Source organism: Heptranchias perlo, chromosome 12, assembly GCF_035084215.1.
Source record: "Heptranchias perlo isolate sHepPer1 chromosome 12, sHepPer1.hap1, whole genome shotgun sequence".
Classification (NCBI taxonomy): Eukaryota; Metazoa; Chordata; class Chondrichthyes; order Hexanchiformes; family Hexanchidae; genus Heptranchias; species Heptranchias perlo.
In genome coordinates this window covers 19,518,629-19,544,074 of record NC_090336.1, presented here as the reverse complement: position 1 = coordinate 19,544,074, position 25,446 = coordinate 19,518,629, and the positions used below count along the sequence as shown (strand labels likewise).

The 25,446-nt window shown below is 46.9% G+C and overlaps 1 protein-coding gene across 2 annotated transcripts in view; it reads left to right on the top strand.

The window, feature by feature from the left end:
• Positions 1-25,446, top strand: part of LOC137327857 (protein phosphatase 1 regulatory subunit 12A-like) — a 197,146-nt gene that overhangs the window by 107,899 nt on the left and 63,801 nt on the right. Inside the window, exons 8-11 of one of the 2 annotated variants that reach the window (XM_067993722.1) lie at positions 6,837-6,985; positions 8,086-8,189; positions 18,219-18,431; positions 23,725-23,810. In XM_067993722.1, coding sequence (XP_067849823.1) covers positions 6,837-6,985; positions 8,086-8,189; positions 18,219-18,431; positions 23,725-23,810 — 552 coding nt within the window. Of the gene's footprint in view, positions 1-6,812; positions 6,986-8,085; positions 8,190-18,218; positions 18,432-23,724; positions 23,811-25,446 lie in introns of both variants that reach the window. The other variant, XM_067993721.1, reaches the window with a different exon arrangement.

The window sequence follows — 25,446 nt, the reverse complement described above, 5'->3', positions numbered from 1 at the left end:
GTGTCTTGCTGTTCTAATATCAGGAGTACATTGCAGCCCTCTTACAATCAAAACTGTATCAGATTAAAAAAAAAATTCCGAGAAAAAAAACAGCTTTTGCTGCAATTCTGAAAGTGCTGGGAAAATGAAATGCTGCAGCTCCCCTTTTCTGCCACTAGATAATGCAGTTTTCTAAAGTGTACTAATAGCCTCCAGTGGTAGTTTCAGGTACTGCACCAGACTCTCAATCCAAGCACTGTGCAAATAAGGACAAAAGAAGATCGAGTGCCAGCAAGCCCTTCCTTACACAGACCATATACAATCAAATGTATTAGTGACACTTGGCTCCGAACCAGAAGGTTGTGTGGTCAAGCCCCACTCCAGGACTTGAACGTATAACCTAGACTGACACTTCAGTGCATTGTTGAGGAAGTTCTGTACTGTTGGAATTATTGTCAAACGACAGTCATTTCATTTCAAGGTAAATTTATCGTATGTGAAGCCCATAGAGATGTATTTGGGAAATGTAAGATGTTCTATAAGTGCAAACCTTTTTGTTTTTGCCATGGACTCTACCCCACTCGATTAACCTCTGGAGGAAACTTTCTGCTCGTCGTTTCCTTCCCACTCCCTGCCCCTGCCGCAAAAGACCAACCAAATACCAGAATACCCTCTCCGAACCTTCCACACTACATTATTATCCTTGACGTGAGATTTCTGTGCTCTCTCTACCTCTGGAACCATCAAGTTCCACACAGTCTTGTGGCCTATAATCCTCAATCTTGCTTTTAATCAGATATTCATGCAGCTCTTTTACCAATTTTCACTCCTCTCCTCAACTGCTCATTGCCTTTACCAGCAGAGACATTGGGAGGAACCTTATCTGGTTCTTTTTAAGGGTGTTCATTGAACCAAATTAATTGTTTTAGCTGGGGGTTAATTCTACATCTCCACTGCTCTGACGAAAATAAAAGCTCTTTCTAGTCTGAAGTCTTGCTTAACCCTGGTTAACTATTTTCCTAGTTCTGTGGTCACAAACTATGTTAAATGACCTGATTATATCTACATTATCCATTCCTCTCGGTATTTTAAAGACCTGAAACATATCTCATTCAGTCTTTCCCCAATGAAAACCAGCTCAGTTCTGTGAGTCTGTCCTCAAACTTAAGAGCCCCAAGTCCATTAATCATATCTTTCATATTTCCCTGCGCCCTCAACAGACATCAACGTCCTTTTGAAGATGGTGATTAAAGCGAAACACAACAGTTGAAATGTGGGCTCACTAGTGACCTGTACAAAGTTAGAATAACCTGTGTAAACTTGTCGGATACCCTCGAGATGGATCCCAGTACATGATTACCATGTTTTAAAATTGAGAGAGCTAGGCCAAGGATGAAGGAACATAATGCAGGACAGCACAATGGTTGAAAAGAGTTAGCAAGAAGTTGAGATAAATCTGGAAGTAGTGGTTAAGTGATGTTAAGGTTTTTTTTACAAAGCTTGAAGATTGCAAGAGGAAGGAAAGACTGAAGGATGTAAAGAGTACCACAGTTTTGAGGTTTTGGGAAAGAATAAATTGGAGAAGATTATGTGATGAATTTTCTTTACTTGACCACAGTGGGGGTGTAAGGAGACAGAAGAAAGTGTAGAATGTCATATTGGAGCTTAGGAAGAATAAAAGAGGAAGGTTCACCATAGTCGTGTCAATGAAATAAAGACAAGAAAGGTCATGTTGGGGGAAGAGAGAGAGTTTGGAGACTAGTGGTTAAAGAGGAGTTGTCTATCAGAACCAGTTTTCCTTGAGCCATGTCTAGATGTGTTAGAAAGGATGTATTGATTCAGTTTTGTAATGTGAGGACTGGAGGTTTTGAGGACTGAGGGAATGTAATCTGAAGAAAGTTGATGAATGTACAGTGGAATCATCAGCAAAGATGAGGTTGGACGACAGGTGAAAGAGATAATTGATGTGAAGAAGAAAGAGTCTAAGGGAGAACAGAGCCCTGGAGAATGGAAAAAAGTCAGAGGATAAGCTACAGCACAGAGGGAATGATTTGATACAAAATTAGGTGGCTACAAACATGGCTTTGGTACTGGGAACTCATGTGATGGTGATTTATTTAGAAGCACACAGTACCAGAGCCTGTCAAATGATTGCAGGAGTCCAAGGCATCAACAGATAATTCACAGATGTGTTCAGGAGGAGACATCTTGATGTGAGTAGTATAGGCAACTAGATTGCCAGTGGCATAATCCCGCTGAAAACCAGAACTTTAAAGGTGATGGATAATTTTAATAGCTTCCATAGTAACAGGGATGGTAATTTGAAGGGTAAGACAGATTACTTTCCTTAGCAATTTGGTGAACATGAGAAAATCTCCTAGGAAAAATGGAAAGCAGGACTGGGTATAAGTGATTGCAAAGACAGTATACAACAGTACACACTTTGTGGATGATGGGAGGGATACCAGAAGCCTTAATGAATTTTGGAAAACGAAGCATCCAATAGATCTGCTGGGGATAAAACTTGATGGCAACCAATTATGGTTGAATAGAATGGACCAATTGGGGAAGGCTCCTTCTAAAGATTGGATACTTTCAGTGAAAGGCCAGTAATCTCACCCAAATCCTTTTCCATATTTGCAAATGGACATCCCTCCACTGTGTACATGTTTCACATCAGTGTTCCAATGTGCATTACGTTACATTTATTTACACTAAAAGCAATCTACTACATTGGCCCAGATCAGTTCAATCTCGTCAATCTCCCCCATGGTAATCACCGGTCATATAGCCTGGTGTTTGCTAATTGTTCAATATTAAAAGAGCCTCCATATAATCTATGAATCATGTGAATCATGTGACTGAATGGCAGGGAATCCAGAACCGACCTTGCACAACTCCAGTCAATAACACCACCAACCACCCCGCAAAATATTCTTTTCCATTTATTATCTCCCGTTTCCTATTCTTGACCCACTTTCTAATCCAGTTAACTAACCTGCCATTAATTCAATGAGACTTCATCTTCTTCACAAGCTTCATATGTGAAACCTCATCAAATGTCTTTTGAAAATCCCAGTTACTTCTGCAAATAATTCCAGGGCGTTTGTGATTCAGGATTTTGTTGTTTCTAAATCCTTGCTGACCACTGCTTTAGCCTGCGTGCACATTTTTTATTATTTCCTGATATTCCAGTGTTCTGCCGCACTCGTTCCTTAGAAGAGTGATCCGTTTTTTTTTTACCTTCGCGTTACAACTCCCGTTCCCACTTGTATCAGTTCCACTCCTCATTACTGTTCCTTTCTTGTATCTTTTAAAACATTTCTAAACCTTGATTCCCATGATTAGTCAACAACTCCATTATCGTTGTATCATGTGACTACCAGGATGGTAGAAGGCGAACTCGATGGACTTTGGTCTAGCAATTCCTATGTTAAAACATTGTTAAAAATGAGAGTTAGGCTAATTGTATGCTCCAAATATATTGCTCTTAAGGGAGGTGGGGAATGCTGTAAAGCAGAAAGTGTTGCAGTAGACCTGTAGTGATGAGTAATTCACTGTGTGCTGAGGCCTGGCCTCGTACGAGTTGATTGGAAGTTGGCTGCAATGTATCAGCTTCTTCACTGGACAAAGAGAGTGATGCCTCACCCAGTAAAATGCTGTGTGAGGACTGGCCTCTAGGCCCTTGCCAGGGGCTCAATGATTAGTTTGTGCTTTGAGATCTAGCAGGGTACAAAAGAACGGCTCCAGCATTCCCCCGTGAATAGGCTCCAGCAGCGTCATTCTCACTCTTCACTGGAAAGAAAGGCAGTTCAGTTTTTTTAAAATTCACAATAGAACATGACCAACAAAGGCACTAGGCTGAGAATGAAAGAGCGCATGAGAAGATAGTACAGTGTCACAGAGAGCTTTGGAGAGTGTCACGTGGTGCGACAGAGCTTTGGAGAGTGTCACGCGGTGCGACAGAGCTTTGGAGAGTGTCACGCGGTGCGACAGAGCTTTGGAGTGTGTCACGCGGTGCGACAGAGCTTTGGAGAGTGTCACGCGGTGCGACAGAGCTTTGGAGAGTGTCACGCGGTGCGACAGAGTTTTGGAGTGTGTCACGCGGTGCGACAGAGCTTTGGAGTGTGTCACGCGGTGCGACAGAGCTTTGGAGTGTGTCACGCGGTGCGACAGAGCTTTGGAGTGTGTCACGCGGTGCGACAGAGCTTTGGAGAGTGTCACGCGGTGCGACAGAGCTTTGGAGAGTGTCACGCGGTGCGACAGAGCTTTGGAGAGTGTCACGCGGTGCGACAGAGCTTTGGAGAGTGTCACGCGGTGCGACAGAGCTTTGGAGAGTGTCACGCGGTGCGACAGAGCTTTGGAGAGTGTCACGCGGTGCGACAGAGCTTTGGAGTGTGTCACGCGGTGCGACAGAGCTTTGGAGTGTGTCACGCGGTGCGACAGAGCTTTGGAGTGTGTCACGCGGTGCGACAGAGCTTTGGAGTGTGTCACGCCCTGCGACAGAGCTTTGGAGAGTGTCACGCGGTGCGACAGAGCTTTGGAGTGTGTCACGCGGTGCGACAGAGCTTTGGAGTGTGTCACGCGGTGCGACAGAGCTTTGGAGTGTGTCACGCGGTGCGACAGCTTTGGAGTGTGTCACGCGGTGCGACAGAGCTTTGGAGAGTGTCACGCGGTGCGACAGAGCTTTGGAGAGTGTCACGCGGTGCGACAGAGCTTTGGAGAGTGTCACGCGGTGCGACAGAGCTTTGGAGAGTGTCACGCGGTGCGACAGAGCTTTGGAGAGTGTCACGCGGTGCGACAGAGCTTTGGAGAGTGTCACGCGGTGCGACAGAGCTTTGGAGAGTGTCACGCGGTGCGACAGAGCTTTGGAGAGTGTCACGCGGTGCGACAGAGCTTTGGAGAGTGTCACGCGGTGCGACAGAGCTTTGGAGAGTGTCACGCGGTGCGACAGAGCTTTGGAGAGTGTCACGCGGTGCGACAGAGCTTTGGAGAGTGTCACGCGGTGCGACAGAGCTTTGGAGAGTGTCACGCGGTGCGACAGAGCTTTGGAGAGTGTCACGCGGTGCGACAGAGCTTTGGAGAGTGTCACGCGGTGCGACAGAGCTTTGGAGAGTGTCACGCGGTGCGACAGAGCTTTGGAGAGTGTCACGCGGTGCGACAGAGCTTTGGAGAGTGTCACGCGGTGCGACAGAGCTTTGGAGAGTGTCACGCGGTGCGACAGAGCTTTGGAGAGTGTCACGCGGTGCGACAGAGCTTTGGAGAGTGTCACGCGGTGCGACAGAGCTTTGGAGAGTGTCACGCGGTGCGACAGAGCTTTGGAGAGTGTCACGCGGTGCGACAGAGCTTTGGAGAGTGTCACGCGGTGCGACAGAGCTTTGGAGAGTGTCACGCGGTGCGACAGAGCTTTGGAGAGTGTCACGCGGTGCGACAGAGCTTTGGAGAGTGTCACGCGGTGCGACAGAGCTTTGGAGAGTGTCACGCGGTGCGACAGAGCTTTGGAGAGTGTCACGCGGTGCGACAGAGCTTTGGAGAGTGTCACGCGGTGCGACAGAGCTTTGGAGAGTGTCACGCGGTGCGACAGAGCTTTGGAGAGTGTCACGCGGTGCGACAGAGCTTTGGAGAGTGTCACGCGGTGCGACAGAGCTTTGGAGAGTGTCACGCGGTGCGACAGAGCTTTGGAGAGTGTCACGCGGTGCGACAGAGCTTTGGAGAGTGTCACGCGGTGCGACAGAGCTTTGGAGAGTGTCACGCGGTGCGACAGAGCTTTGGAGAGTGTCACGCGGTGCGACAGAGCTTTGGAGAGTGTCACGCGGTGCGACAGAGCTTTGGAGAGTGTCACGCGGTGCGACAGAGCTTTGGAGAGTGTCACGCGGTGCGACAGAGCTTTGGAGAGTGTCACGCGGTGCGACAGAGCTTTGGAGAGTGTCACGCGGTGCGACAGAGCTTTGGAGAGTGTCACGCGGTGCGACAGAGCTTTGGAGAGTGTCACGCGGTGCGACAGAGCTTTGGAGTGTGTCACGCGGTGCGACAGAGCTTTGGAGTGTGTCACGCGGTGCGACAGAGCTTTGGAGTGTGTCACGCGGTGCGACAGAGCTTTGGAGTGTGTCACGCGGTGCGACAGAGCTTTGGAGTGTGTCACGCGGTGCGACAGAGCTTTGGAGTGTGTCACGCGGTGCGACAGAGCTTTGGAGTGTGTCACGCGGTGCGACAGAGCTTCGGAGTGTGATAATAGAAGAGATTTTGGGAGTACATTACACAGAAATTCAGAGCTGTGGGCTGCGTGCATAGTGTGTGTTACACAGCATAACCAAGAGCTGGGAGATTATTACTCACAAAAACGGCGAGCTGGGATAACAAAGTGCTCAGAATGTGTTACTTACAGGATAGCAGAAAGCCAGGAGCATGTTTTTCATGTGACACAGAGCCAGGGATATATTACACATCGAATGACAAGAGTTCTATGTTGCACGCGGGACAGTAGATATGCAAGTGCCACGCACAGGGTGACAGAGCTGAGAGTGCATTACACATGAGAATAGAATAGGGGAGAGTGTTGCACAGGGTTATACAGAGCTGGGAGCGTATTACACAGGAAAGCAGAGAGCAGGGAGAGTATTGTTTCAAAACTTAGATGCAACATTGGAGCTGCGTGCTAAGTTGGTCAGCCTTTGCCACCAGTGCCCCCTTTTGCGCTGCCTGCTGGAGAGTGGCTCCTTTATACCCTGTTCGAGTTTTGTGTCTAACCCTGAGAGATGGAACTTGCTTACCTCGTCCTGGGCCTGCACGCATCACACTAACAGCCAACCGGAGCTAATCCGTTATCCCACCAGGACTTCTATTTCCCGTATGAGCAGCAAAGATAAAATCTCAATGCACGACAAGGAGCGCAAGACGTTAGAGTCTGTGATGCTGGAGCATGTCAACGACGAGGAGGAAGACAGGAAGAAGTTGAATGGCTCAAGTTCTGAGGAGGAGATGCCGTATGAAACTGAATCAGAGGCGGGTGAGTCAAAGGACAGTGAACTGTGCTCCTGTTGGTGGGGGAAGGGGTTGAAGTATCTGTTTGTGGGTTGGTGCTCCATTGTTGGGGCTGGTGTTTCGTTATTTTCTGTTACAAAGCCATGGGCATGATCTTCAATCCCAAGGTCTTGTGAAGTTAGGACCCTGAACCCAGTGGGTGGTCTGAAGAAGGGGGTCTCTGGAAGCCAGGTAAGGAGAAAAAAAATCAAAGGGTTGTCCTGACCTGTGCGCACCCCCCCCCCCCCCCCCCCCACTCCCTGACCCCAGCACCACCTAATACCAAATCTCTCAGCTATTTCCCTTGGCTTTCTGTGTGCAGCCGGAGGCGATTCTTGCAAGAGCAGATGTCTTATGAATCTGGTGATGATGGTTGCTGGGGGGGGACAAAAAAACCTGAAATTGCACGAATGGACAATCAGCTCCAATGAAGATGCCACAGGTTTCTCATTGCTCAGTCTATGTTCCTGCAACCCTGGCTCAAGTGATGACTGATAGCATTTCAACTCGTGGATAGAAGGGGCCGAGCTCATGGTAACAGGGGCGGTGTTTGCCTTGTGGGGGCTCCGTGCAAAGGTTTGGTTTGGGGACTGAGTCCGCTCAGGGCCCCAACTGCACAGGTTGCAGGGCCCTAACTCAGCCCTTGACTTCTCCGATGATGGGGAAAGATCCACACAGACCAGTCGTGCAGAAACTGAGTACATTAGGCCGAGAGCTCAGCTTGCCTAGACTGACCAATGCTGCCAGCGACAGACAGTCATGGGGACTGATCAGCTCGGGACCCCTGACTGGCTCGGGACCCCGTGCAAATGCATAGTTGTCACGGGCCTAAACACGACCCTGCATGATAACACTGTCTTGAAGAAAAAAACCACTTCTAGCAGAACCACTAGTATTTAGCATATGGCATTTTTAGATAAAAATTATTAATGTGCAGTTCTTTAGTTGCTCCAATATTGAGGGTGTTGGTGGCTCCACCTTTCTCAGTTGATGCATGTGTTTGGGTTGGGGAAGGGGAAACTCAGACTCGCCTTACTCTTACTTTCAGTTGTTGACCGTTTATTGTGTCGTCTTTTGGTTTGACAGAGAAAGGCAAAGCCCGACTCAACATGAACAACCTCAGCACCAAACGAAGCATGACCGACTCCATCCTCGCATCGTCCACTGCATCCAGTGCAAGCAACAAGAGGGTATGTGACACGTGAGAAGGAGAAATGGTTGGCGTTTGAGTTCTGATTCTGCAGCACCATCTCCTGATCCAGTTTTTTTTTCCCCCTCTGAATAGATCCAGGATCTGGTGGGATAGAAACTGGTTTGATTTTCTCTTGCTTAAAATTTGGCATTTTCTCTTTTTTTAATTCAATTGAAGATCAAACAAAATTTCCAGAATTATTGGAAATGCTACCTTATTTCACGTGAGGAATGTTGCTTGTTTGCCGTTGAGAGATGCTGTTGGAAGGGATGCTGTAAAGTTTTCTGCTACGAGGAAAGCTGCGTCATTTCCTGTTGAGGGAAGCTGCATCATTTCTTGTTTGGTGCGATCATGCAGTGTTTCTCTTGTGAGCGATGCTGCAGTTTTTTACCTGTTGTGAGCGATGCTGCAGTTTTTAACCTGTTGTGAGGGATGCTGCAGTTTTTTAACCTGTTGTGAGCGATGCTGCAGTTTTTTAACCTGTTGTGAGCGATGCTGCAGTTTTTTACCTGTTGTGAGCGATGCTGCAGTTTTTTACCTGTTGTGAGCGATGCTGCAGTTTTTTACCTGTTGTGAGCGATGCTGCAGTTTTTTTACCTGTTGTGAGCGATGCTGCAGTTTTTTAACCTGTTGTGAGCGATGCTGCAGTTTTTTACCTGTTGTGAGCGATGCTGCAGTTTTTTACCTGTTGTGAGCGATGCTGCAGTTTTTTACCTGTTGTGAGGGATGCTGCAGTTTTTTACCTGTTGTGAGCGATGCTGCAGTTTTTTACCTGTTGTGAGGGATGCTGCAGTTTTTTACCTGTTGTGAGGGATGCTGCAGTTTTTTACCTGTTGTGAGCGATGCTGCAGTTTTTTACCTGTTGTGAGGGATGCTGCAGTTTTTTACCTGTTGTGAGCGATGCTGCAGTTTTTTACCTGTTGTGAGCGATGCTGCAGTTTTTTACCTGTTGTGAGCGATGCTGCAGTTTTTTACCTGTTGTGAGGGATGCTGCAGTTTTTTACCTGTTGTGAGCGATGCTACAGTTTGTTTTTTAACCTGTTGTGAGCGATGCTGCAGTTTTTTACCTGTTGTGAGCGATGCTACAGTTTGTTTTTTAACCTGTTGTGAGCGATGCTGCAGTTTTTTAACCTGTTGTGAGCGATGCTGCAGTTTTTTAACCTGTTGTGAGCGATGCTGCAGTTTTTTAACCTGTTGTGAGCGATGCTGCAGTTTTTTACCTGTTGTGAGCGATGCTGCAGTTTTTTAACCTGTTGTGAGCGATGCTGCAGTTTTTAACCTGTTGTGAGGGAGGCTGCAGTTTTTTAACCTGTTGTGAGCGATGCTGCAGTTTTTTACCTGTTGTGAGGGATGCTGCAGTTTTTTACCTGTTGTGAGCGATGCTGCAGTTTTTAACCTGTTGTGAGCGATGCTGCAGTTTTTAACCTGTTGTGAGCGATGCTGCAGTTTTTTACCTGTTGTGAGCGATGCTGCAGTTTTTTTACCTGTTGTGAGCGATGCTGCAGTTTTTTACCTGTTGTGAGCGATGCTGCAGTTTTTTAACCTGTTGTGAGCGATGCTGCAGTTTTTTACCTGTTGTGAGCGATGCTGCAGTTTTTTAACCTGTTGTGAGCGATGCTGCAGTTTGTTTTTTACCTGTTGTGAGGGATGCTGCAGTTTTTTAACCTGTTGTGAGCGATGCTGCAGTTTGTTTTTTACCTGTTGTGAGCGATGCTGCAGTTTTTTACCTGTTGTGAGCGATGCTGCAGTTTTTTTACCTGTTGTGAGCGATGCTGCAGTTTGTTTTTTACCTGTTGTGAGCGATGCTGCAGTTTTTTACCTGTTGTGAGCGATGCTGCAGTTTTTTTACCTGTTGTGAGCGATGCTGCAGTTTTTTTACCTGTTGTGAGCGATGCTGCAGTTTTTTTACCTGTTGTGAGCGATGCTGCAGTTTTTTAACCTGTTGTGAGGGATGCTGCAGTTTTTTACCTGTTGTGAGCGATGCTGCAGTTTTTTAACCTGTTGTGAGCGATGCTGCAGTTTTTTACCTGTTGTGAGCGATGCTGCAGTTTTTTTACCTGTTGTGAGCGATGCTGCAGTTTTTTACCTGTTGTGAGCGATGCTGCAGTTTTTTATTACAAGGAATACTGCATTGTTTGCTGTGAGCTGTGCTGCAGTTTCCTCTGCAGTGTGCCCCATTGTTTCCTGATGCAAGGTATGCCGTTTTGTTTCCTGTTGTGTGGGTTGCTGCAAATTTGTTAGGAGAAAGGCTACATTTTTTTCTGAGAGCTGTACTGCATTGCTTCCTTTTGCAAAGGATGCTGCACTGTTTCATATTTTGTGAGATGCTGCATTGTTTGCGGTTCCAAGGGATAATTCCTATAAAGAATGCTAAATTGCTTTCTGTTGCGTCGGTGCTGCAGTGATTCTTGTGAGCGACGCCCTGTATCTGCATTGTTTTTTCGTTGTGAGGGGTATCTAATTTTTATTCCAGTGGTGAGGGATGCTGTGTTTTAACTGTTGTGAGGACATACTGCAAACTTGCTGTTGCAAGGAATGATGCAGTGCTTCCTGCTGCAATTGTTTCCTGTTTTAGGGCATGTTGCATTTTCCCATGAAGTGTGTTGCAATGTTTCATTTTGAAGGCCGTAGCAACATTTCGATGAGCTGCAGCACTGTTGTGCCAAAGGGATAGTGCACTCTTTTGCGAGAGATGACTCGTTGGCCAGGAATTTCTTCAGAGCTGCTCCCCCTCCGCTGCCATTACTTTGCTGAGGAAATTCTCAGCCGTGGTTTCCTGCGGTGAGGTGTGCTGTTTGCTGTTGTGATCTGGTGTTTCATTGTTTGCTGTTGTGATGAATGCTGCACTCTTTGCTGTGAGAAAAAGCTGCATTGTTTCTCTTTGTGAGGGTGTCACGTTGTTTCGTTTTGCAACAAATGCTGCGTCGTTTCTTGTGATGAGCGGAGCATTGCTTCCTCTTGTGAGGTTTGTGGCATTGTTTCTTCTTCTGATGGATGTTGCAATGTTTATTGTTGCGAAAGACTCTGCTATGTTTCATTATGACATCCTGCATGGTTTCCAGCTGTGGGGAACTGCTGCGTGGTTTCCAGTTATGGTTGTTGCATTGTTTTGTGTGAGGGATATGATGTTTTATCTGTTGAGAGAATAAGCATTGCTTCCTACTACAACAGAAATCCTGCATTTGTTTCTCAGGTCTGCTGCACTGCTTCTTGTGAGGGATGCTTCATTTTCCCTTTTGTGAGTGTGCAGCAACATTTCCTGTGAAAAGTGATACTGTGTTTTATGTGTTGCCAGAGATCCTGCATTGTATCCCAATGAAAGCGAATCACCGTTGCTTTTCCTTGCGAAGAGCGCTGCCGTTTTTTGTCTTGCGAGGGGCGATGCCCAGTTTGGCGTTGCGAGGGCCGCTGCCCGGTTTGGCGTTGCGAGTAGCGCTGCCGTTTTTTGGCGTTGCGAGGGGCGCTGCCCGGTTTGGCGTTGCGAGGGGCGCTGCCCGGTTTGGCGTTGCGAGGGGCGCTGCCCGGTTTGGCGTTGCGAGGGGCGCTGCCCGGTTTGGCGTTGCGAGGGGCGCTGCCCGGTTTGGCGTTGCGAGGGGCGCTGCCCGGTTTGGCGTTGCGAGGGGCGCTGCCCGGTTTGGCGTTGCGAGGGGCGCTGCCCGGTTTCTTTGTAAGGGATGATGAATTGTTTTCTTTGAGGAAATAGCATTTAAATAAAATTCTTTTGCAGTTTCACAATTAGCTGAGTCAATGTGAAATGCTTCCCAAGATGGGGTGAGATACGTGCTGCTTTTCTGCCCTATTTCCCGGTCATATCCTCAATGGCTGTCTGAGCTCCATGAATATATGGACACTAGGGCCCCGATATTTACGGTGAGGCGGGGAAGGAGCGGGGGTGGGGGGCCATAGCGGCCGGTAATGTGGAGTCCCTGCCGAATTTAACGGCATGACCTCATTTGAATTTTTTTTTCTCCGTTTCCTGGCCGGCAGCCAGCCAGATTGAGAGGCTGGCGGGAAGGCCTGTGCTGGTAGGCCGCAGCCGGGCAGCAGAGCAGAGAGGAGGGAAGGAGGGAGGGGGTGGATTTGAAGAAATTGCGGGTTGGGAGAGAGATCGTGGGCCGGGGTGGGATCGGATGGTCGGGAGGGAGCTCGATTGAGGCAGGTTTGCTTAAGGAGCCGGGGGAGCACTGCTGTTCCTGACCCACATGCACTTACCTGCTGGTCCAACCATTCTCACCTCCCGAGCCCCAGGAAACCCAGCCCACCGCCATTAATTGTAAAAGTCTGTTAAAATTTGAGGCATGCAACCTCATCAACATATTTAACTAACTGACCCTCCTCTCGAGAGCAGGTTGGTCGCCCGCCTCCATTAAATAAAAACAGAAAATGCTGGAGAAGCTCAGCTAGTGAGGCAGCATCTGTGGAGAAAGAAACAGAGTTAACGTTTCAGGCCGAAGACCTTTCGTCAGAACTGGAAGATGTTGAAGAGTTCAAGTTTTTAAGCAAGTACAGAGCCAGGGAAAGGGGGGAGGGGAGGAAAGAACAAAAGGGAAAGTCTCTAATAGGGTAGAGGGCAAGAGTGATTAAATGACAAAAGGGATGATGGTGCAAGATAAGGAGGGTGGTAATGGGACAAGTAAAGAAACAAAAGATCGGTCGAGAGGAGGTGTGAATGGTAACAGCAGAACCATTATCAGCACCTGCAGTCCAATAAATTTTTTTTAAATGGGAGCAGTGATTATGATCTGAAGTTATTGAAATCAGTGTTGAGTCTGGAAGGTTGTAAAGTGCCTAATCGAAAGATGAGGTGCTGTTCCTCGAGCTTCTGTTGAGCTTGAAAACTGGAAGTGGGCAAGGGTTCGAGGCGGGTTGGGGTGGGGTTTGGGTTTCAGATTTTTGAAATTTTAACCTAGCCCCCCACCCCTCTCCCTCCAGTCGTGGGGGGTTTAAAATTCCTAGCATTCTGTGGACATGGGTATCATTGTTAGGATGCCTCAACTGTGAAGTTCCATCTCTCAATGGATGCATCGCACTGGAACATGTCTCTCAACATTTTCAATGTAACCTTTTTAAAATAAGAAGTATTAGGTGCTTTCCTGATGACTTTGATGAAGTAACGGAGAGGGTTGATGAGGGTAGTGTGGTTGATGTGTATATGGAACTTCAAAGGGCATTTGATAAAGTACCACATGAAAGACTTGTTAGCAAAATTAAAGCCCATGGGATTAAAGGGACAGTGGTAGCGTGAATATAAAATTGGCTAAGGGACAGAAAGCAGAGAGTAGTGGTGAATGGTTGTTTTTCAGACTGGAGGGAAGTATACAGTGGTGTTCCCCAGAGGTCAGTATTAGGACCACTGCTCTTTTTGATATATATTGACCTGGACTTGGGAATAGAGAGTATAATTTCAAAGTATGCAGATGACATGAAATTCGGAAATGTGGTTGTCAACGTGGAGGATAGTAACAGACTTCAGGAGGACATTGACAGACTGGTGAAATGGGCAGACAAATTGCAGATGAAATTTAACGCAGAGAAGTGTGAAGTGATACATTTCGGTAGGAAGAATGAGGAAAGGCAATATAAACTAAATGATACAATTTTAAAGTGGGTGCAAGAATAGAGAGACCTGGGGGTGCACATACTCAAATCTTTGAAGATGTCAGAACAAGTTGAGAAGGCTGTTTAAAAAGTCATATGTGATCCTGGCTTTATTAATAGAGGCGTAGAGTACAAAAGCGAAGAAGCTATGCTGAACCTTTATAAAACACTGGTTAGGTCTCAGCTGGAGTATTGTGTTCAATTCTGGGTACCACACTTTAGAAAGGATGTCAAGGCCTTAGAGAGGATGCAGAAGAGATTTACGAGAATGGTACCAGGGATGAGGGACTTCAGTTGTGTGGAGAGACTGGAGAAGCTGGAGTTGTTCTCCTTCGAACTGAGAAGGTTAAGAGGAGATTTGATAGAGGTGTTCAAAATCATGAACGGTTTTGACAAAGTAAATAAGGAGAAACTGTTTCCAGTGGTAGAGGGGTCAGTAACCAGAGGATACAGATTTAAGGAGATCGGCAAAAAAGCCAGAGGCGACATGAGGAAACATTTTTTTTACGCAGCAAGTTGTAATGATCTGGAATGCACTGCCTAAAAGGGTGGTGGAAGCAGATTCAATGGTAGCTTTCAATTGGGAATTGGATAAATACTTGAAGGGAAAAAATTTACAGGGCTATGGGGAAAGAGCAGGGCATTGGGACTAAATGGACAGCTCTTTCAAAGAGCCGGCACAGGCACAATGGGCCGAATGTCTTCATCCTGTGCTGTGCCTACTATGATACTATGTTATTATGACTCGATGGATGAATGCAGTCTCCAGCGTGGTGTATGAGCCACACATACCTGGAAGGTACCAGGTTCCATGTGTGCTCTGTCTTGGACGAGCAGTTGTATTTGAATTATCTTTTGGCCTTTATGATTTCTCCTTTCTGGGAGGAAACGTTTTAAGGGTTTTTTTGGGGGGCTAGCATAATCTATAAAGTACTCGATCCTGTTGTAAGACACTGGGTTCTCCACGGTGATGGGTGCAGTGATCATGTGATCCAATCTATCCTTCTGTTGCCCTGTGCTGGCTGGAAAACAGGAAGCGATGGTCTGAGAGCTGAGGGACTCATTCGACCGCACGTCTCCCTGTCTGTCAATGTCCAGAAATGGTGGTCCAAGTGGAAATGCGAGCATGATCAGATCTTGAAATCAGTTTTGATTTTTTTTTTAAAAAAGTAGGAATTAGTTTTGATCAAAGAAGCAAAACTCCACTGGGTGTTGATCCACTAATAACTGCTCCTGATTTATTTAGTTAATGACTGATAAAGGATACAGTAATACTGAAGGTTTAATTCATTGAATGGCTGCATAGGGTTTTCTATGTCAGTGATTTTTTTTTTGGATTGAATCTATCAAGGTGTTCATTTATATCAAGGCCATAGTGTTATCTGCAGAATGAGGATGTGTTCAGGTCTGTTTCTCCTTCCTCTGTGCCCTTTCTTGCCTCCCTTTCTTTCTCTTTCTCACTCCCACCCATACCTCACCTGCCTTTCTCTTTTTCTCCTCTTGCTCCTCCTCCTCTGGCTACAGTTTGACTTCATTACTCCTTTCCTACCTTTCCGTCAGCCAAATAACCCAGCGTCATGGCGACAGGGCCTACGCAAAACTGGCATTGTCTTGGTCCCCCAGAGAGGTCAAAGAGCTGCGGTGAGCTTTTTGCATGTTGAGGTTTCCCATCTCGGTGGAGCTTTTGGTGTGCTGCATGCGCACGCGGCTTGTCTTGTATTATTCTCTCTTTCTCTTGGTCTTCCTCTCTCTTTCAACTCCTAAATTTCAGACAAACTTTCTCCTGCAAATTGGAGCCAAGTTGGTTTCTCATTTCCCAATGAGAGCAATAGAAACCCCTAGAAATCTACAAGCTAAGCTGTTAACGTACTACATTCTCACAGATACCCTGCCTTCTTTTTATATATATAATCTCCCTCATCCCCAAACATTCCTGAAATTGATCAATCCGGAAATTGCTCTGCACCGCGTAACCTCTCCATGACTCTGACTGGCTGGGTGGGCGGATAAACATGTGTTGGGCTTTGAGTGTTTTCCCCCTTTCTTCATGTGGATAGGACTGGATGTTGAAGAGAGAGGGAACGTGACTTCTCATTGAAAGCAAATGTTGCTCACTTATTACATACTAGGGATGGAAGAGAGGTTAATGTCTCACTGGTTGCCTTTTTAAAATAGATTGAGATATATTGCGAGAATACTGGGAGCTACTGTGTGGCACAGGAATATTATAATGTACAGGACAATAAGAGGCCGTTGCTCCATCTGACTGGTCCCGAGGTTCAAAAAGTACCAGACACAATTCAACCTCTCATGCCTCTCACTCACTTTCTATGCCACTCCATCTTGAACCTGCCCCGGCTACCCACCTCTGCTGCCTCCTTGGTCCATATATTCACCACTCTCTCTGTAAAGTAGTTAAATCTTCACCTTCCCTATTCCAAGATTGAGTTTCTGTCCCTTTGTTGTAGAGTTAGTGATTGTCAAAGATATTACAAGGCTTCAATTAGTCTGAACCCCTTAGAATCTCTACTGAGCCATTTCAAGCCACTTTTATCTCTAGTGTAGATATTCCCAGCTTCCTCAGTCTCTCCATGCCCTGGAGTCTAATCCAAAGTATCAATTGCCCCTATCCGAGATGCCCCTGCTATAATGCGATGGCTAGAATTGGACTCAGCAGTCTTGTGTTTTACAAGTTCATTATTAATTCCTGAGAATTGCTCTCTGCACTGCTGTTATGAACTGATGAATTCAACAAGCTATGCACCAGATCCCCATCACATACTTCCACTGTTTATTCCTCTTCCTAGGTCTCGTTATTTTGCGCATTCACTTTAGACATCTGTCACTACTTGGCCCAACTTCACAGTCTGTCCATATCTCTCTGAATTTGGTCCTTCGTTCTGTTATTTGTAGCTCCTCTACCCCAGATGTTATCAGCAAACTCAAGGCAGCTTTGATTCTGTTCCAAGTCTCAAATCCTTTATGGACATTGTGAGCAACAGTGACGTGAACACTGATTGCTGAGGCACTGCGCTAATAGTCCACCTGTGGAAACAATCCAGGGGCAATGACAGTTAACAATACGCAGACACATCTAAGTCCAGCAGGGAACCACAAGAAACTGCAACTTTCAAGCAAACATTTAAGGTCCATGTGAGAGAAGGGTTGGTTGTGCTCTCCGAATGGATCTCACTGGCTGCAGTTAATATGCACAATTTTTGGTCCCCGTTTGCTACATTTTGTTTCGGTCCCCTGATTGGCGCGCGTTCCCCGCCCGGTCCCCTGATTGGCGCGCGTTCCCCGCCCGGTCCCCTGATTGGCGCGCGTTCCCCGCCCGGTCCCCTGATTGGCGCGCGTTCCCCACCCGGTCCCCTGATTGGCGCGCGTTCCCCGCCCGGTCCCCTGATTGGCGCGCGTTCCCCTCCCTGTTTGCTGGTTGCTGTGAATTTAGTCTCGGCCCCGGTTGCCACTCAAATATTTCTTGCAATCGAACATGTGCACGGATTTACACTCAGACCATCCACCCTGGGGCTCAACCGCTTCTGAATTGGAAGCTGCAGTTGTATCTGTATCCAGAACAATTCAGGCAATGGAGGACTCTGAAGAACGAATGCTAATAATTGGAGGAAGACTTCCTCTGGCCGCTATTGTGAGCAAAATAGTGACGGCCTTCTGAAGGAACAGGGTTATGAATTCACTGGGAGTTAATCAGAAGATGTTTTTGGTACATTTACGATGCTGCCAACACATATTGACCAGAGGAAATCTTCCCCGATGTGTTTAATGCTTTTTTTTTTATGGTTCAGAATTTATGTTTGTTTGGGAGATGGCTGCAGCCTGCTGGAGGTGCTTATCTCCTTTGAGGTGGTTTTTTCGAGGTTACCACCCACATCAAAGAGCTGTTTTGTCCGATTTCTGTACTGGAACGGTGGCAGAGGACAGTGCAGGGGGATGTCAGACCACTCCCGCCTCTGATGTCCAGAGGGAGGTAAGCCCCTCCTACCTCTGCCAGCTTATTTTTTTGGTTTGGCTATGCTTCTGGTCCACCAGGCCGCATTTCGCATCCATTGGCCGTGAGGTAGTTCGGTTATGGGAGAGTGACAGGACACAGCATGGGAGACTAAGGGGAGGCAAGCCTACGTCCAGAGGGAAATAAGTCCTCCCACCCCCCCCAAATGTCAAAATGGTAAGTCCCTACTGCTCCTGATGTAAGATGCAGGGGGGGGAAGCCCCTCCCACTGCTGTTATCAGAGGCGGCTAAGTCCCTCCTCCCACTGCTGATGTCCGAGCGAGGTAAGCCTCGCTGGCTTATTTTTTTTTTTTCCGGCTATGCTTCAGCGGGTTGTTTTCTGCATCCATTGGCTTGAGATGGTTCAGTTATGGCCGACAGCTCCCATCCCTTAACAAACTGTCTCCATTGCGCACCCAGTTTACAGGCCCCACTGCCAAGGCCGCTGCCCAGGACGAGGAGAAGAAGGAGCAGCAGTCCCCGGCTGCATGGCGCACCGCCCTCCGCAAAACGGGCAGCTACGGAGCCCTCAACAACTTGCAACCACCCCAGGAGGAGCAGAAAGGAAAAGAGACGGGCATCGTCCGGTCAGCATCCAGCCCCAAGCTCAATCAGGCTGAATCCAAGGAGAAGGTACGTGAGAGGAATGTTGGGGACCATCGCTTGAGAAGGGAAGGGAGGCTTCAACCTATCTTGTTCATAGTCAGTTCCTCACCTGGTATTGTAGTGGCCTGGCGGGTGGGTCAGTGATCAGAGGACGTAGATTCAAGATAATTGTCGAAGAACCGGGGGAAAGAGGAGGAGATATTTCTTTACCCAGCGAGTTGTTCTGATCTGGAATGCACTGCCTGAAAGGGTGGTGGAAGCAGATTCAATAGTAACTTTGAAAAGGGAATTGGATTATGTTTGAAGAAGAAAAATTTGCAGGGCTATGGGGAAAGAGCAGGGGAGTGGGACTAATTGGATAGCTCTTTCCAAGAGCCAGCACCGGCACGATGGGCCAAATGGCCTCCTTCTGTGCTGCAAGATTCTATGATTCCTGCTGCAGTGCGATCCCATGGATGCTGTTCGCTGCCTTTGACCCTCATCAGAACATGTCACTGGATAATGATGAGGAGCAGAAACCAGGGTGATTTCCTCCCCCCCACCCCTCCCAAAAAGCCAGGGCACTGAAGTCAATAGTGGCATCCCTGTCATCACTCAAGCTGCCATCAGCTTACTCAGCACACAGGGCATCAACTCCCCAGAAAGAGATAGAAAAGAGGCCAATCTCTCCAATGTAGAGGGAGAAATCATGTGCTCAGAGGTCAGGTTTACTCCACATAGAGAGAGAGAGAGAGAGAAAAAAACCTGCCTTACCACAGAGCGAACACAAAGACTAGCTGCTCCCTTAGAGAGAGAGCAGAGGGCAGCCACTCCCTCACAGAGAGAGGGAGAGAGATAACAGAAGTCAGCTGCTCCGTAACAGAGTGAGAAAGAGCAAAGGCCAGCCTCCCCCTTCCACAGAGAAAGAAAGAGCAGAGGCTAGCTGCTTTAACAGAATGAGAGAGAATATGCATGGCTAGCTACTCCCAGAGAGTGAGCAGAGGCCAGTCACTGCGTGTGTGCATAAGAGAGAAAGAGAGAGAGATACGGATGGTAGGTACGAACAGCATACCTGTACAGAGGCCAGACACTCCCGCAGAGAAAGGAGACGACAGTGCATGCACACAGAAGCCAGTCACTTCCCTACACAGAGGGAATGAGTGAGCAAGCAAAAGTCTCTCCACAAAGCGAACACAAAGGCCAGCCGCTCCCTCAGAGAGAGCGAGGAGAAGGCCAGACACTCTCTCACACAGAGAGCACACACCGAGGTTCCTGTTATAAATCAGATAGCCAGGTGGTGAAGCATAGAATACTAGAGCCTAATCTTCAGTTGCTTCCAAGCCTTTATTCACAGAGCTCCACATTTACACCCACACCACACCCAAGATCAGCTCTCTTATAAATGGATACAAGAGAGTTCTCAATCAATACGCACCACCTGAATACAATTAACACTAATTGATATAAATCACATGGATGCACTTAACAGTTCCTACAGTCTAAATCCTGTTCTGAGTGGAGATGGGCCCACATTACTAAACTGCCCGTAAGTCCTCATTAGTTGGCAATCCCAATTCCACTCAGACCACAGGTGGCTGGTGTAGGAAGTGGAAAAATGTCACAGTTGTGAAAAAGGGGTTGTGGTTAAGGCACATTGGGGGTTAAATTAGATAACCCCTGAAAATGGGTGCGAGGGGTGCGGTGCGTGATTGACCCGTGCCCGGTCATTGCGATGCAGGCAGCACCATACGTTCGTGCTGTTTGCTGTTTTAAATGATTGCTGCGTGTAGCCAGTGCTACCTGTGCTGTTGATTGGCTGCACGCATTAGCAGGGGGCCCCGATCTCACGAGTGGCTCGCACTTCTTAAAGGCAGCCTGCATCTCTTAAAGGGGAGGTGCATTGTGGCTGCAAGAAGTGGTGGGAGTCATTTCAAAACTGAATCTGTGCTGTAATACTTTGAAGAATGGCTGCGCCTGGGAGAGAGCGTGCAGCAAAGTTCTCTGATGATGAACTGGAGGCCTTGGTGCAAGAGTTGGAGAGCAGGAGGGGCATCCTGTATCCACAGGGGAGCAGGAGGCTCTCCAGACATATGCTCAAGAGGCAGTGGGAGGAAGTAGCGGACGAGGTCACTGCCAGGAGCATTGCTCCAAGCACATGGATGCAGTGCAGGAAGAAGTTCAATGATTTAACACGAGTTGTCAAGGTGAGTGAATTCAAGCTTCAAGTGGCATATCGTACCAACTGCACCACTAGCCTCATCCACTGCTCAATTCACTACACCCCCCATCACCCACCTACCAACAATCTCTCAGTCATTATTCAACCGTTCAAATCCTATGCTTTATCTCACCCTCACATACTTAGCACTGTTGCAAACCTCAAACCCACAACTCACTGGTAGCTATTCAACCATGACAGCCACATCACCCAAACATCTTGCAGGACACTCACTGACATACTTCCCTCTTTCTTGCAGGAGAAGGTGGTGCATAACAGGGGGCAGCAAGTGGCAGTGGCTCCATGGAATATAAACCTGCTGTCCTCTCTCAAGATGACAGCATTCCTGTTCCCACCCCTGCCACTCGGCCAGTGCCCTTGCTGTTGCCTGTCAGCCAGCCAGCCCACTCCCTGTAGAGTATTGAAACTTTATTCAAGTATACGAAACCTCCAAAAACACATACAATTGCATCAGTAGCCAGAAGAAATAATCCAGCAACTAACCTGTAACTCCAAAATGATCCCTTTAAATACCGCTGGTGGGGGATCCTTTGTGCCCTTTAAGTCATGTTTAGCTGTGCGAGGTCAAGACAGGGCATTGGCTGGACTGTGGAGTTCCAAAATAGCAGCGGTCCCTTTAAATCAGCATTGCCCACTGATTCACGTCATAATCTCCTTACTCTGCACGCTGTCGGCGGTCTTTGGGCATGCGCGCATACCCCTTTACCAAGATGGCATCCTGCGCACTTCCAATCGGAGGTGTGCGTGCGGATCTTGGACTCCATTTTCGAGGCTTAGCTGTCTGCTTAGCGCCTAAAAAAACGGGAGCTAATCGGCCCAATTTCACCCGCCTTGTGTCACACATTTTTTCTTGGAGTAGTCCATGGAGCTTTAAAGAAGTTAATTAATTCCATTGAACCTGTGTGCTGCTTGAACCGGGAGTGCTTGATGGGCCAGTATGGAGGGTGGTTAACTATGCACTGAATCCAAAATCTACTTGTTCCTGGAGTTCTTAATGGAGCAGAGTAGAGATTGCTTTGCTCTGCATCTGGCTCATGCTGCACCTTGCCTGAGAATGTTGATGGGGCATTGTCAATGGATCTTTGTACCTAACCTGTGCTGTACCTCAGCTGGGGGTGCTTCGTGGAGCAGTATAGATGGAGCAGAACTCTGCCTCTAACTGCTGTATCCTAACTGGATGCATTTGGCATGACACTGTAGGTGGATTTTTAAAATCTGCATCTAACCTTTTTTGTACCTGATCTGGGAGTCCTCGATGGGGCAGTGTAGTGGGAACTTTTCTCCGCATCCAACCCACAATGTATCTGACTTGGGAGTGATGCACAAGGCAATGCAGAAGAAGCTTCACTCTACATCAGACCAGTGCTTGATGGGACAGTGTTGAAGGTGCTTTAGCCTATATCTAATCCCTGGTATATTGGTAAGGAATCTTACAACACTAGGTTATAGTCCAACAATTTTATTTTAAAATCACAAGCTTTTGGAGATTATCTCCTTCGTCAGGTGAGTAGTGAATGAGAGGTTCTCAAATCGCATATCTTATATATGATATATAAGATATGCAATTTGAGAACCTCTCATTCACTACTCACCTGACGAAGGAGATAATCTCCAAAAGCTTGTGATTTTAAAATAAAATTGTTGGACTATAACCTGGTGTTGTAAGATTCCTTACATTTGTCCACCCCAGTCCATCACCGGCATCTCCACACCCTGGTATATTGGTGTCGAGGTAGCTGTCCTCAGCATCTAGTCTACACTGCACCTGCCTTTAAAGTGCTTGTTAGTACAGCATAGAGGGAACTTTACTTCCATCTAACCCATGCTGTACCTGACCAGAGTGTGCTTGATGGAACAGTCTAAAGGGGCTTTTGCTCAACATCTAATCTTTGGTCTATCTGACCTGGGTGTTCTTGATAATTAGTGTTGAAGAAGCTTTACACTGTACTTAATTTGTACTGGGAAGCTCGATGAGCACTTTAGAAGGAGCTGCATGTAACTCTTGGTGTATCTTACCTAGGAGTCTTTAATGGCCACTCATTACCTCACCTTGGGAAGTGTGCGGAGGAAGCATTGCTGTGCATGTAGTCTGTGTCATAACTGAGCTTGGAGTGTTTGATGTGGCATTGTGAAAGAAGCCTTACTTAATATTTAACCTACGTTATGTTTGATAAGACAGTGTAGAGGGAGCAATATTCTGCCTATAATCTGTGCTGTATCTTTCCTGAAAGTGCTTTATGGGGCTGTTTAGAAATAGCTTTACTTTGTATCTAGGCTGGCCTGATCTGGAACTGCTTGATGGATAGTGTAGAATGAACTTTACTCTGCATCTAAACTCTGATACAGTTAACCTAGCTGGGCTTGGTGGGGCTATAAAGTGCTGTCTCTCACTTGTGCTGCATCTTACCTGGAGGTGTTTGATGGAATATTGTAGAGAAGGTTTTATAATGCATTAAATTCATGCTAAAGCTTACCTTGGAGAACTTAATGGGATGGAATAGAGGGAGCCTTACTCTGTGTCTATATGAAAATGTTGCTGTAACTGACCTGGGAGTGCTGGATGGACCAGTGTAGAAGGGCCTTTAATCTGGATTGAAACTATGCCTTACCTTGAAGAGTTTTATGGGAGAGTGTAGAGAGAGAGTATTACTCTTATAATTAACCTGTTTTGCACCTGACCTGGAAGTGCTTGACGGATTGTGTAGAAAGAGCTTTGCTCTGCACGTAAACTGCTGTGTCAGACCTAGGTGGATTTGATGGGGCAACGTAGAGGCAGTTTCATGCTGCTTGTAACTCATGCTATCCCTGACCTGGAAGTGTTTCATGGGTATAGTGTAGGGGGCTTTACTCTGCATCTCACCCACTATGTACGTAAAACAGGATGCTTGATGGGGCAGCAAAGAGGCGGATTACTCTGCAGTGTATTTGACCTGGGAGGTTTTGGCACAATGTAAGGAGAAGTTTCCTCTTTATCTAGCACATGTTATACCTGGTACTCTGTGCCAGAATTGGGAATGTGTTCCCAATGCACTGAGATCTCTCGTGTTGAATGCAGACAGTATTGGTTTTGAGTTGACTCTTCATTTCTGTGATGTCTTTCAGGAGAAGGAACCTCGGTTGGCCCGCGTGCCGCCCACTCCGACAAGGAAGCTGTTCACCATTGGAGACACCAATGAGGATAAAGCCAGGTGGGCAGACAAACTGGGGGGAGCCAGTACATTAGACTGGTACATTTTGGTTTCTGAAACACTAGTTAGCCAAATACTGCAACTCAATGTAAATACCTACACTTTGATCTCGACCATGTGGCACCATGAGAATAGTAAAGGCAGAGAATCTGAATTAAAGGTTAAAATAAAGAATAGTGCGCTTTTAGCCTGCAATCCAGACAATACCAGGATGTACTCTGACAACACAAGGAACCAACTGTTCCTTGATGGTAACAAACCATCAGGAGCCATAGCTTCTGCAGAATGGGCAGCAAGAGCCACCGACAACTCCCCCCCCATTCAGTAAGGACAAGTTATAAAGCACTATTCTGAGCTGTTGGGCTATAATTAGGGAAGTCCTGTAAGAATGGGAATGAGAGACTGGGTTACATATCAAGAGGAAGTCCTAAGCGCAACTGACCAATGGTGGGTGGGATATCGCTATTTGGGTTAAAGTGTCACCAGCACAGTGAGTAAATCCTGTATTTACTCAGCATACCAGAGACACCTAGGGTATATGTTACTGCACCAACGTTTTCTCCACTTTGACTACTTCAAATACTCCTGGAAACTGGAGTTGGGGCCTGGATGGATTTCAGCTCTTTTTTGTACCAGTGATTGCATTGGTGTAAAATAGGCCACTGGAATTTGTTAACAAAAGAAAATAAGATTCTGATTGAGCGTAAAAGGCCTAGATTTGAGGCTTCAGGTGGATTTTTTTATTTGTCAAATTTTGTCTGATAACCCTCTTGTGAAGCACCTTGGGACATTTTACTACATTAAAGGCGCTATATAAATGCAAGTTGTTATTGCAAGAATAAGGATTCAAGCACACTGCGATCCTCTCGTGATAGATTGAGGCTGTTCATTGGGAATGATCCATACATGTGGATATTTCGAGTAGAATAAAATGATTAAAACACTTGAATATAATCAAGAAATACACTATCAATGTGGTACTGAGGCATGCAGACTAGAAGGTCCCAGATTTGATTCTATGCTGACTTAGCTGATCTCAGGCAGGGCAGGAGTTGGAATGCCACAGTTGGTTTCAGATCTGCTGGGATTAGGAAGAGAAAATCAGCCAGGGTTCCCAGTCCTGATCGTTCTAGCTTGAGCGTGCGTACTTGTGGACATTGAGTGGGAACAGGCTTAGACTTTGTTGCGATGCCGCCACGGTTGGCTAATCTGGCAATACTCACTGTGTAGGCCTGCACAAGAAGATTGGATGACGTATTGGAGGGCTGATGAGTCCCAATTGTATCTCAGCAAGGGCCAGTAGCTACAGTAGAGGAGATGAGAAATGGAAGAAAAAGTGGAATTTAGGAAGGTACAAAATTGGAAAAAAAATGTGGTCCATCTGATTGGTCCCAAAATTTGAAAATATCTTTTTTTCTATCAAAAAAAAGCACCATTATTCATCTCTCTTTTTAATTTGTCCCCACGATCCATCTCACTATCTGCCCGGCCAGTCAGCTCCACATATTCACCACTCTCTGTGTAAAGTTTTAAAATCTAAACTGCTCCCCATCCCTTTCTGACTTTGAGTCTGTCCCTCTGGTTGCTGAGTTTGTGGTTGTGTCAAAACAGTTTAGTAGGGTTTCGTGCATCTACA